The sequence below is a fragment of the Gavialis gangeticus genome, unplaced genomic scaffold (assembly GCF_001723915.1).
Source record: "Gavialis gangeticus isolate Ggan-Ray unplaced genomic scaffold, GavGan_comp1, whole genome shotgun sequence".
NCBI classification, from domain to species: domain Eukaryota; kingdom Metazoa; phylum Chordata; order Crocodylia; family Gavialidae; genus Gavialis; species Gavialis gangeticus.
Genome location: NW_017729032.1, coordinates 194,546,581 through 194,560,745, shown reverse-complemented (window position 1 = coordinate 194,560,745; position 14,165 = coordinate 194,546,581). Strand labels below are relative to the sequence as shown.

At 36.4% G+C, this 14,165-nt stretch overlaps 1 protein-coding gene across 1 annotated transcript in view; it reads left to right on the top strand.

Moving 5' to 3' along the window:
- Nucleotides 1–14,165, top strand: part of DMD (dystrophin) — a 2,221,918-nt gene that overhangs the window by 1,199,190 nt on the left and 1,008,563 nt on the right. The window contains exon 43 of the mRNA XM_019523954.1: nt 8,173–8,348. Within this exon, the coding sequence (XP_019379499.1) occupies nt 8,173–8,348 (176 nt within the window). The remainder of the gene's footprint in view (nt 1–8,172; nt 8,349–14,165) is intronic.

Genomic DNA, 14,165 nt, shown 5'->3' with positions numbered 1-14,165 from the left:
TTTACTTTTATAATTGCTTTTTTTAGTTAACTTATTAAACATCAGGATGTTGTTGACTGATGTAGCTTATTATTACTTGTATGTCATTGGTTGTGCTCAGGATGTTGAGAGCTGATGAAACTTAATCACCTGTGGTCAGGAGGAAGTTACTACTTCTCTCCAAGTGGTGTAGCACTATGGAATTTTTTTATCCCTATAATGAAGCTGAAATCATTCAATCTCAGAAACCACCATTCCACATAAATCATTGTGGGTTCCTGTGCAGTATAGCAGTTTCTATTACTGCATGTTTAACTCTTACAACAGAAATCATATCTTCTCTGGTTTACTGCAAACAGCACCTTCCCACAAAAAAATGTGAGGGTTATTTTGTCTAAATACCTGAAAGGGTAATTAAAGGCCGTCTACCTCCATTTCCCACATTGTTCCAATTGGATATTTTCCACTTTCTTTCATAAAACCGTCAGTCATGTAACTGTGTGCTGTTAGCATTTGCTCTGTCTAGCAACTGCATTTTAGTGCATAGGTACATTTTCCTAAACAGTCTGCATATAGATGAAGTTTATAATAGATGGGAAACAGTATGGTACAATGACCAGAGAGAAAAACAAATAGAAGTATTATAATGAGAAGAAGCCTCGAGTAGTAGATGCAACCGGCTCCCTACTTTTGGGCTACAACCACTCCCCACTGATATGCTGCTAGAAGGGATGAGGCTAAACATGCCTCAGTAGGAGGTAGGACCAGCCTTTGGCAGCCCCATCAGTAAACGTTTTTTTCATAGGCCTTCAGTTAGAAATTGATGTTCTTCATCCCTTGTGGGCAGCAAAGCAACGAAAAGAAAGAACAGTGAAAAATAAAATGCAGGATAAGGGAAATGGCATGAACAAGAAGAATTTAAGTGAGGTAATAACACAAAAATAATCAATGATATAGGAGAGAAATAATACTAGTGAGTAGTGGGACAAAAACAGACATGTTACTTAGGTTTTTGATACTACATCCTTTTTTGTGACATTCATATCTATCTTGTAGGAGAATGCCTTTTTATGTGATTTCAAAACTCCAGTCAAAAGGAGGCTGAGTAGACCTTTATTTAGTTCTTTAACATATGACATAATCAGAAAGTGTTTTAACTAAGGATCAGTAAACAGACATGCATATTTAAAAAAAAAATTACTTAAAATTTGCTTCTTGCTTTTCCAGACTACCTTCTTTGTTTATTAATAACTGTACCTTGCGCTTCCCTTATGCACATATTTTCTAGATTCTGTAGTGATTAACACTGATACTTAAACCTCAATATTTAGAGCTTTAGTTTAGATACGAGCCCAATAAATATGGGAGGGTGAGGGGAGAAGGGGGCTGGAATTCAGAAATAAGGCTGAAAATGTAATTAAAGCAGACTTTCTTTGTAATATCAAACTTTTCCCCCCATTTTCAGCTAAGCCAGAAATCTGATTAGAAGCTGCATTTACGATGTTGTAAAAAGGTGTTTCTGGGGCCAGAAGAACAAAAATAAAAACAATGCCATATTTTTAAATAGGTGTGGACGTGCCCCCATCAATTTCAATGACATTTTATTTACACCAGAATGAATTTCGCTCTTGGCTCTGTTCTGCTTTGACTTTTGTGAAAAGACATGGACCATTTTTCATTGTATATAAAATCTTCTTACTGATCCCTGGTAAATAAATAGAAATTATTTGAATGTCTGCATAAAAGGAGTAACTAATGTATGCCTGGCTGTCCCCTTTATACCGGTATGCCAAATTAACTAATCCTATTAGCAAAATGTAAAAAAAAAAAAAAAAAAAAAAAATCCATCTCCATAGTTTGTAGTTAGACCATTAGGGAACAATGTTCCATCCTTTTTTTGCATAAAGTCATGTGGAAAGTATATTTCTGATATGCTGTCTGTATAACATCTGAGGGAAAATTTTCTGAGAAGTTTGTCAGTGAGCTATCGGTCTACACGATGATATGAAATAGAAAGGATCAGAAGAATTCTCTCTCTAATCAAAATCCACACTACCTCAGCTTTGTTCATCTCCAGCACAAAGTGAAAACTTTTCCATTTTTAGCCTGGACTGTGAGCCCCAAGATCACAGAGTTAGCTGATTCCCACCATTTTTTATGATAAAAGACTATTGCATAATATATAGCTGACTAAATCAAAAGACTTCTTTGGCTAATTCTGTAGCTATAATAGATCTCATTGGCGGAATCACTTAGTAGCCATGGAGTAAATTATGTGTGCTTGTGGGGGAGAAGAGGGTGGCTTATTTAAAAGGCTGTTAAATAATGTTGCTAGAGAAGAGCTCAGAGACTTTATTTTAAGACCTCCTTAATTAGTGTTTTGCTCTACAGTAATATTTTGTTTGCAAGTAACCAGTGGTTATTACTGTCATGGACTTGCCATCTACCCTAGGAAAGCAGGCTACAACATTCACTTACAGTTTGCACAATGAACCTTAAAGGATTTGGAGTTAAAGAACCAGTGTTTTTCTGTACTGCTTCAAGTTCCTGTGATTTGCACACAAACAATCCTGACAGTTGATTTATGTTGATGTAGAAAGGTCTTATAAAAAAAAAAAGTGTAGGTGCTACAGGTTGTTAACTGGAGATAACTGGTGAAAGACTATGGGTACAACATGTTCTCCGTGGTACATAACTACTATCACTTCTCCCATGTAACTGTCCTTGTCTCTATAATTCAAGCACTGTGCAATTAAAACCTCAGCTACAAAATGCAATATATATATTTTGTACATGAAAAGGGTGTTTATTTTAAACTGCATGTTATCCAGATTGAAGAGCCTGCTACCTGTCAGTCCAGTGGTACACATATTATTTACAATTAGGCAGGTTTCCTAAGATGTATCAGTACTCCCAATAACAGGTTATTTACCTGGACAATAACTGCTTGAGTTCGGACAAGCTATAGTTTCATTAGCATAGGCCCTTTCTCATTAAAAGAGTGAGAGAGAAATCTAAAACATCAAAGAAAGAAAAAAATGTTTTTATCAGTCCCTTTGTCTTGGAAGATTTTACAGCTTATCCTATGCTGGCTGCTGTCTTAAAATCTTACAAGTTCAGAGAGAACGCAAAGCATTCTGGGACACTTCTGGCCAGGAAGGCCATAGGGTTTGCATGATCAGAGTGTAGTGGCTGTCTATAATCCAGTGGAAAGGAATGTCTGAGTTGAAAGATTTAAACCCACTCTTATATTAGCAAAATAGAAAAACCACTGTGTGTAACGTGAACAGAGAGAGGTAACCAGCAATTGCTTAAAGGATGGTTAAATATTAGGTGTTTTCTGCTTAGGAATATAGAGGCTTGTTTAGGGTATGAGGTAAAGAGGTCTGAACTGGGGACATGAAGGCAAAGGAAAATGATCTGGTTGAATTTCTAGGAAGTAGGATTATGGGGCAGAGGCTGCATAAATGGAATAAGATTAAGATACTTACTGTAACTTCCTAAAACTTAGTGGAACCTCTCCAAACTAATTAAAGGAGATAAGTGGGATGGGGGTGGGGGGTGGATCATATGGAACTTTTATTTTAAGGTAAATGATGATATTACCCAATAAATATTTCCCTATTAAGAGTTCATTTTTGCCCCAAATTCTCTCCAGCGACCAACCTCTAACCTGAAAATAATCTGCAATCCTTTTAGTCTTGCAACACATTGGATTCATCTACATGTGCACTTTACTGTGGAGCTTACTAATTAGCTGCTCAGTAAAGCATCACTGTATACACGAGTGCTGGTATAAGGGCACAGTAGAGTAATTAACTCCACCAAGATGCTCGTGTAGACAGTGAACAAGGCTTGGCTGGGGTATGAGGGTGTAAAAGAATGGGAGTAGCCTTCCACCCAGCCCTGCACTTTAGCAGCCCCTCTGCAACCTGATGATGACACCCGGATCCCAAGGCTGACCCCCTGCCAGCCTGGGGCTTCTCCACACTGGCTCTGTCTGCTATGGTCACTGGTGCATGTGAAGAGACTGAGCCCAGGAGCAGCTGACTCCAGCGCAAACTGAGCTGGAATTTATACCTGCAAATTAATTGAATGTGTAGATGTGCCCATGGACGCTTAAATGTATTAGGTTATTGCATGCGGGTGGAATCAGTGGAATAATCCTTTGCATAGGGAGCTGCTCACTTTTAAAAATTAAAAGTCTCTCTCTTTTCAAAGACTCTCTTCTTGTGAATCGGTGCTCATAGTAGAGGTAATATATTTTATTAGACGAACAAGATTTTTGCAAAAATATTTCTTTAATTGCAAGCTTTCAGGTACAAACACTCTTCATCATGCATCAGAGAAAAGATTGTAAAAGTTTTCCTGGATAGAAATGAAAGTTTTTATTTCATAGGATTTCACAGAAGAGTCAAAAGATTTATTGGTTTAGAGGTGGAAATACTGGAAACATCAGTCGAACAAGTAAATCAGCAATGCCCTGAGCTAGAACTCTTAATACTTTTTAAATATTTTATCACTAGGAATTCATTTTCTATTCACTTCAGTTGCAGTGATCATAATGAATGTGTTTAGTACTGATGGAAAGAAATATAAATGCTTCATTGTAATTCATATTAGATAAATGCACCATTAAAATAATATTCTTATATCTCAGTAATAAGATATATGTATTCTGTCCTCAAAGATTGATTCCATTATTTTTTAAATTATACTGTGGACCATAGGAGGAAAGTTTAACAGGCTCCAGAACAGATAGCTTGCTTCTATATGTACTCAGCAACAAGCAAATAACAGGTACCTTATTCTGCATACGCAGATACAACAGATGAAGACTAGCATCCCTCTGTAAAGAAATTATGTCTACCAGGTTACAACACATCCTTTTTGGGCAGTCAGTAAAAAGTGATTGTAAAAATACTAATTTAGACAATAGTCTGTTCTGCATCTGTTGTCTTCTTCTATGCAACTGCTTGTTCTCCAAATGCCAAGTTTAATTTAATACTTGCTGCTTTCCTGCTGATTGCTAGAATTAAATGTTGAAGCTTTGAAAAGGACTCTTGTTTGCCATCACATTATGCTTACTTTTGAAATATATCACTTAATGGCAATGACTGTACTTGGGCCAGCTTCTCAGAACTGAGAGATGTAAAATGAAATTATTGACATTTTATCTAAAAAATGGGTACACCATCATCTTAAAAATTGCCCATTCATTTTTCCTTCACTTTTTGATAATCTGCTGTTTATCCCTAAAGTATCTAAACTCAGTTTCATATTATGTTCTTATAAATTAAAAACAATGTGATGTGGATGTTCCTGTACTTATACCTTTGTAAGTCTTTTGTCAACCTGGTAATTAAGGTGTGGTGTCAGAGGGTTTATGTTATGTAATCTACACCTGTTAAAGACCCATTAGATGCCTCAGGTTGATGCTTCTAGACAAGCAAGGACAAAGCCCACTGATCACAGATGGGAGATGTAAAGATTTTCATGAGATTATAATTTCGTCCGTTAATCAGGCCTTAGTTGGGGGTTTTGTTAATTGGACATCATGCTTTCCACTCCCTTGACTTTTTCAATTCCTCATTAGATAGTTAGCCCATGAAGACCATTACATGTGCTTCCATGGGGCTAAGAACTTCTATGACCCATCCAAAATGCAGGACCTAAATAATGTCCAAATTTTCCCAATGTTGTAGTGCTAGGAATATTGTTCAGCATTCTACCAGATCTGTCAGTGAATACACACTGACTATGAGGCTTTCTGTGTTTACAGTATAGCACACCGGGGTATTATAAATTTGTAGCATAGCAAGTGAATTCCTGTTATAAAATAAAAGTTCTCTGATTTAAGGGATATCCAAAATGGGTATCCGCTTAACTGGCTCTGTATTCTATCTTCTCAGTATTTGCAACAAGTCCATGTCTGATTTTAAATATGAAAACAAAAGAATACCTGAAAAGGAAGTAACTGTAAACTAGTTTCTGTTGAGGAGTAGATCAAAGCAGCAGAACACTCAAGGAGATTTCGTTTAGGATATGTCTACACAAGGTATGACTCGAGTCATGTAGATAATGGCAGCTTGGGATACACAAACCCATATGGGCTGCAAAATCAATCTGGAATTCTAAATAAATTACTGGATAGCTAGCGTGCATAGAGTCTTTTGCTGCCGGGGAAAAGAGTCATTGTAGCAAAACCCCTAGTTTTTCATTTTTTTTTATTTTGAAATACATTCCCTCCCCTTCCCCTAACCATTTCTGACTTTCTCTCTATCCCTTATAAGTGATTACAAGTAGTGCTATGTAAGCTAAGATAGGTTCTTGTATGCTATTATTGTAATAAGCTCCTTTTTATATTGTAAATAGTGTCCTGTTGTGTTTGTATTATATTGTATTCCTATCATTTTTTTGCATTGATATTTGTTGTTTCATATTAATACTGTGTGGTTTAAGCCTGTGTCTGTAATGTCAAGTTTCCATTTTGTATGTCAAGCCTCCACCTTATGACCCCTGCGCTATACAGTATGTTGCAACTATGACTCATGATCTTCTAGCTTTGTTGCCTGCAATCTTCAGCCAGGAGGGTGAAGCATGATCTAGTATTTGGTAATCCTTAACTGCTGACTCAACGTTGCTGCAGCCTTTAACCATTAAACCACAGAAAGCTATTTTCACCTGCTGCAAGAGGACTGTCTTCCTTCTGGTTGTCACATACACACATCATTCACTCTTTTGTTACCTCTTTCCTCATACGCCAGACATGCCAAAAACCTTGCATAAGCATTTTCCTTATACTAAATTTAAGTTCTAAAATCATGAGACCAGTATGTTCAATATATTTATGCTAAGCAATAAGACATTTAAAATAGATGGTTAATTCCAGAACACTAATAATGGCTGATCAAATTATTATAAAAATTAAATCGTAACAAGATTAACTTTGTCTTAATGGTGAAGTATTTCATTATATAAAAAGAAAAATAACAATAAGCTAACTTCATGCACAAGCCACTTTGTGGCTGCAAAAAGGTATATAAAAATTCTGCATTTATCATTACCAACTCTTTCAGATAAACTTGGGTAATACAACTCTAGTATACTTATTTAGCCCTGCAACCACATTAAAAAAATAAAATCCAAAGAAAACTGCAAAGTAATTTTAACATTCTTTAAGTTTGTATCTACTTTATCAGAACCTGTTTAATGTCTCTTTTACAGTTTTGTGGTTATGAATTTTGAATTTTATAGAAGGAAAAGTCATTCTCATTGTGTTGATAAATAAGGAGACAAAAGGGATGTGATATATTTATTTAAGAAAATGTATTTATCTAAATATATGACTCTAAATCCATTGATAAGATGATTCTGTTTTAATGGCTACACACACTTTATATTCAGTAACACAAAGTGCAAAATTAAGTCACCTTTCAAGATTGCACTTTCTTAATGATTAATCAAGATGACAAACTGTGTATTGAGGTTTTAGTGATGAAAGATACAGAAAAAAATTCCAAGTATGTTCAGTGAAGGGTATCAAACCATCTATCTGCAGTATCTGGGTACACTGTGAGTAATTTTGCAGTTCAGTGTGTGTGAGCAGAAGCAAGATAAGTAAGGTTTCCCTCAGGAATACAATTTTTCTGAAGAGTAAGGGAATAGATTATTATGCCTTGTGCAATTGGGGTTGGATCTAGTCTACATAGGGATTTGGAAAAGTACTTCAGCTATGTAAACAATCTTTGTATATTGTATTACTTTTTCCACGCTCATACTGACAGTTAATAGGGAACCCAAACACTTTGCTTGCTTTTAAATTTCGTATCACTGGGTAGGCTGTTAAAAATGGTGCATCCCTGTGGGGACACAGAATTGAATTTGCTCAAGAGACTTTCCCATTAATTGATCTGTAGAACATTATAACATTGTTTAGCATGCTAGAATATTTGGGAAAAAAAGAAAAGGAAAGGAAATAAGGAGCTGCACTGAAAAGGTATGTGTTATGGGAACATAAAAGGCACCTATCTGTTTTGTCACATTTGGATTTATGCATTTGGGATTTGGAGTAGAAAGAAACTTTCACACAGAGCTCTTTCTGTCAGACGTGTATGTAATAAAGTGTTTTTGATGTATCCTTGAATAAAAAGATATGGCTCTTCATTTTTGACATTTTTTGATATCTTTCAGGAACTCCAGGATGGCATTGGAAGACAGCAAACTGTTGTCAAAACACTGAATGTAACCGGTGAAGAGATTATTGAACAGTCATCAACAGCAGATGCTACCTTACTGAAGGAAAAACTGGGGAGCTTGAATTTTCGGTGGCAGGAGATCTGCAGACAGCTGACAGAGAGAAGAAAGAGGTAGGTTAAGAAAGAGAGAATGTTCTGAAAGTATGCCAGACTCGCTTTTAGAAATAAAAATCTAAGGAACCCCTTGAATTCTTGGATGTTCTTGGTTATTCTTAGTGGACTGTTGATAATTACAAGAAGCCTTCTTGTTAACATATGGACTTCTGCGTTTCTAGCCATTCCCTTTCTTGCTTCCACCAAATACACACTCACACCCATTCTCTCACACTTTCACACTCTTATTCTTCTTTCTGCTAGTGTTTTTAGAAAAGCAAACACCATAAATATAAAATTATTTACAGGGAAAAAAAGAAAAAATTGATTATCACTTAAGTAATGTACAGCACTTTAGAATAACTTTTTAGCTGGGGGTCACTGAAATAACATATTAAAAAAAAAAATCCTTATTGATGGTAACAAGGATGCTTCCAATGGTCAGAATTCATTTTAATAATATAATTTTCCTTTCACTATTGATATCTCCTACTTCCAGTGCTTTATTCCATTTGGGCAAAGAGAATAGTCTATTTAATTTTCATATGTCATTTTCAAATTAATTTCTGTTCTCCTGCTCTAACAGGATGCTGCAGTGTTTGAATTACAAATACAGCAGATTATAAGATTATTTTTAAGACACTATTTCAACTGAAATTTAAAACCAACAAACAGGCAGAGGAACAACATGAACCAAAACAAAAAAAAATCCCCAAACCAGAACAGTAACAAATATTTTTTAGTGATGTTAGCTTTTATAATAAAAGCTTATTTTCTAAGCTTTAAAAGCTGGTCTTAAATTGACCAGACTTAATTGACTGACTTAATAATGCAGTTTTAATATATGGTAGGGTTTTGGCTACCTATGTCTTTACATATGACTTTTAGAAAGGAGTGTCCTTGCATTAAGATACGGTGATGAATGCAGTATTTGGCAGGAAGATCAATAGTGTAAAACAATTTGATTACCTTTTGAGGTTTTTGTTCTAACTCAGTTTGTTCTTTCTCAATTTAGATTTGTGAACAGGAAAGAACTGTAGAGATGTTAACATCTGGGAGTGGGAGGGAAGGAGGGAGGTAGAGAGGGAAGTCATGAAAGGTTATTGTTGAATTTAATCTTCATTAAACTTTCACTAAAAGAAGAAAACACTGGGAATGATCTGTAGCAGTTGGAAGCCAAAGAGGTGGCTTTAAATAGTTCTTCTGCCACATTTCCAGGTGTTATGTTAATGTTGGCTGTTACACCAGGGACACCTTGGCCTTTATTTATCACACTAAAAAGTACTCTCTTGCACAACTGAAACCCAGCTGTATTACCAAACCCTAGTTCCTGATGTAAGTGCTAACACTTAGGAAACAATAACACATCATTTTAATAGCCCTATAAGCTGCTTCAGCAACACATAAAAGGAAGGTTAGTGGTTGAGCTTTGACTGGGAATGTGAAATGTTTCCCAGTTGTGGTCAACAGCAGTACAGCACTTCTTTATTTCATAGATATAGATGTGTATCTGAATGCTATTTTGGCACCAGGCTGTGTCCAGAGTGTATTCGCATTTCTTGCACATTCTTTTCAGTAAAGAAGAATAGGATCCACAATCTGCTACCTGGAAATAATACAATCCTATTCCCTAAAAGATCAACATTGCATTAACCAGAAAAAAGATTAGTATGCTGGTTCTTGCTTCGATTTTCTTTTTCTGACAAGCTGAACATAGGTCTACCTCACCTAAACTTCTATTATACTTAGCTCCTTCAGATTCAAATGAGCTTCTGAGTGTGTTGACTACAGTGTTAAACATGCCCTTTAATTAGCTTTTGACTAACCATCCTAGATGCTGGGAAGAGGGTGGAATGTCAGGTCTGGCTGCACAATCTGTCTGAGAAACAGGGTGAATTAAACTACCTTGATCTTTGGGCTAGACTGCTGGTTCTGATATGTCTATGCTCCACTTCTGTAACTATAATCTGGATCCTTGAGAATATTTTTAAATGCACAACATTGTCTTTGTTCTCCAGTAGTTTTTTTTTTTTCCTATGTTGATAGACTTTGCCCTATGACAGTCAAACCAGTTCTGTGTACTTTCTGGGGATTAAACAAGTCTTCCAAGCTAATTATTTTGATGTTGCTTAAGCATTCATAAATAGAACCAATAGCCAATCATCTGGAGTTATAACTTCTTGTCTGTTTGACCCACTCCAGTGGCCCTGTCCCAGGAAGCACTTAAATTGAAATGGCCACACAGAAGACACTAGTGAAATGACAGGCCAAGATAGTGATCCCAGATATGAAAGACATCTCCATGTTGGTCGCAATACCATCATAATAATATGTTTGTTTTGTTTGATTTCACTTTAGTCCATGCAGTCTTAAGTGTCTTTTAAAAATGACATTTCTGGCTGTATTAAAACATTTGTTTATGACTATAAACAATTCTGGGGAAAAAAACAAATATACCCAACCCCTCCTCAACTATATGTCTCTGGTAGTAGCCTATTCCTGAATATCTTTTTTTTTTTTTTAATATTTATGTAAATGTGAAATCTATTTCAGTGTTCCTTTTAATATTTGAATAGTTTGTGAATGAAAAACTGTTAAATAAAGTGATAGTGAGGATGCTGAGTTTCTTGTCTAATCCCATTGAGAATAGTAAAGAATTTAAACTATTCGCTAAAAGGCTTAAAGAATTAAAATGGAATTATTATAGGCAGTAGAGTAGGGAGGGAACATTCGTATCTTTTATTTTTTTGTGCAGTATGTATACTTATTAGAAGTATGTGTTACACTATATTTTTCCCTTGACAATGAAGGTTTCTTTTTGTTTGTTTGTTTGTTTGTTTGTTGTTTTAGGAGGTTGTTTTAGTTTGGGGGGTTTTTTTGCAGGTTGTGAAAATTGGCAATAGCCTACACTTCTAATACTTTCAAAAAACACATGCTGTGGGGGACCATTAATAATCTGACAATCTTTTGGCAGAATAAACTTTGTAAACTACAGTTTTTACAATGGCAAAAAAAAAATTTTTTTTGCAGGCCACTACATTCCATGTATCTGCTAAAAAGTTTCATTTTTTTCTTTTTGGTGTCCAAATATAACATTTCTTAGTAAATTAAGTTATAATCGGTGTGTTTTCCTGCAATTGCTGCATTCTGATAATGTAAAAAATATATATTAATCTCAAGAAACTATTACTGATTCCAGTATACATGTACTATTAAAAAATCTTAAACCTGGCTGATACCTCCTCAGAACACTGCTCAAGCTAGTTTGAAGTACTTGTGGGAAGAATGTCAAAGCAATTACTCTATTTAACAGGGTACTTTTGAATATAGATGATGTTTGTTTTTTTCTAAAGCTCAAAAGCTTTTTGCTTCACCTCTAAAATGATTATTGTAAATTGAATGTTCTATTTTTCATATTTATCATATTCAAGTGTCATTATAGTATTGCTTTTACCACAATACATTAGCTACTTCTGATTAGTTTCTTTCACCTGAATTCTCAATATATTGAAACCTCTAATTAACTTCTCATTGCAAATCAAAATTTGTCTTGTAGATGAAAAGATTGCATAATGGGTAAAGGACAAAATATTGTTTTTAATTTGTTTTCCCTTCAAGCACAAAAGAGCACTTAATGTTGACTGTTTTTCTTTTTTTTTATGATTGTGCAAATATCCAGAGAGAAGTACGTATAAGGGTTTGTTTTTAGCGTAATCCATTAGAAAAGAAATCACTGTAATCTAAATGTGCAACACACATATGTATAGCACTGCAGCTAAACTTGCCTTTGGTTAGTATTCACAGTAGACTTCTCCAGTGTCTAGGTGATATCCTGCACTTTAATTAAGTTGTCTTTACTCAGATGGGAAATGCTTTATTTGCATCTTCTTTAGAAAAAGAAAAAAAATCTTTCCTCTCTAAATATTTCCCATAAACTGGCAAGTTCAGTACTACAAGTTACCATTTTGACAAAATCTCAATTATGGTCCATTCGTGTTGCAAAGTAACACTAGGTATTAAGAGAGCTAATGCCCAACTCCAAGATATATAGTAGTGGTCAATATTATACACATGCTCAGCAGTTTAGGTTTAAAGAGCCAACATGAAGCTAGTGTTGTAGCTGCAAACGCACTTCTGAGTTACCAGCAGTAGATCCAAGCTTATTTGCCTTTGGAGGCCAATTTTGAATCCATTGGTCACACTTCCCTAAAACAGCCATAATCTATTTCAACTATATGGAGTTAAAATTTATAAGCACCCCATATGAGTGAGTGTACAATGAGTTTGCCAATATCAAAGATAGGGAAATATACATGATGAAAAATATTTTGATTTTTAGCAAAACATCTTGCATTATCTCTCAAAACTAGTTGAAATACAGATATATTTTGAGTAAACAATTATGGTTGTGTAGTTAGTATTTTTTACACCTTCATCACCAGTAAAATAATGCTGTATTGAAGTAGAATTATCAGTAGTTTCCTGTGAAACTCCACAAGAGATGCCTTGGTCCAGTTTTAAGGCCTCTAGGAGAAGCAATTCTCAACCAGAATTCCATGGCCAAGAGATCCTTCTAAGGATATGAAGGATGCTGTACAACATTAAGACTGCCAAAAGTGCAAACACCTACATATGATTTATAAGGTAAACCCAGGGATTCCAAATAGAAATTCATAATGTCAAAATATTTCTGACCTGTTGTGATTTTTATGAGTTATTGGCAACAAGAATTTCTCTAGTATTTTTATGTAATCAAAAAATGAGTGAAAGCTAACACCTGGCTTTTTCCAAAGTGCACCTTGAATCTAATGAGGTTGAGAACCATTGCTGTAGTGTCTGTCTCCCCTAACGATTAGGATTGACTCCACCAGTACACTCAGCTTAACCAAGCCTGATGACCAGGGATCCTGGTTTTCTTTGTTAAAAAAATACAAAATTCTCTGACTAAAAAACCCCCGAATCCATGTTTTTCTATGATTAAAATGAAATGCTACTATCCATATAGGTATCAGTTGAACACAATGTTTTATTGTTATGCTTAGAATTTTAAAGCACTTTGAAAGCCTACCAGTGCCTCAGTCATTACAACTAAATCCATTCCAAATACCTATATTTTGGCATTTGATTGTCTGTTTTCAAAATCATAGCCATCCCCACCCCCTTGGCTCACCAGAATGTGGGTCCAGCTGTGGCTGCCCCCCCTCCCCCACCACTTTGTGATGCTGAGCAGCCCTGATATGCTGGTGCCCCTCACTCCCAACTCTCAGCCCACCCTAACCCTGCCGGTGCCTCTCACTCCTGACTCATAACGCCCCCAGCCCTACCAGTGCCACTTATTTCTGACCTGCAGCCCCTGCCTACCCTGCATTTGCTTCCTCCAAATAGTAACTCCCCCCTGCACCAGGACATGGGTTCAACTGTGGCTGTGTGTTTGCCCTCTCCCCACCCCACCCCACTCCCCGCCCCGGCTGCTTTGTCGCTCTGAGCAGCCCTGACACAATGGTGCCCTTCCCCTGCCCATGCTGTTACACCTCACTACCAAATCACAGCCCCACCAGCCCTGGCAGAATCCCTCACTCCTGACCTGCAGCCCCTGCCTGTCCCCCACTCATTCCCTTCCAGCAACAGCTATCCCCTCCCTCTTATGGGTGTGTGGGGCAGGGGGTATATGAGGCTTTCCAGAGCTTGGTCTCTGCCCTGATGGCATAGAGCTGATCAGGACTCACCAGAGTTTGGCCCCTAATTACCTAGACCAGCCCTGCACCACTGGGGCTGTGCACCAAGTTCTGGCATGCCCAGACTGACCCTGTGCTATTGCTTTCCCCCCACCCACCC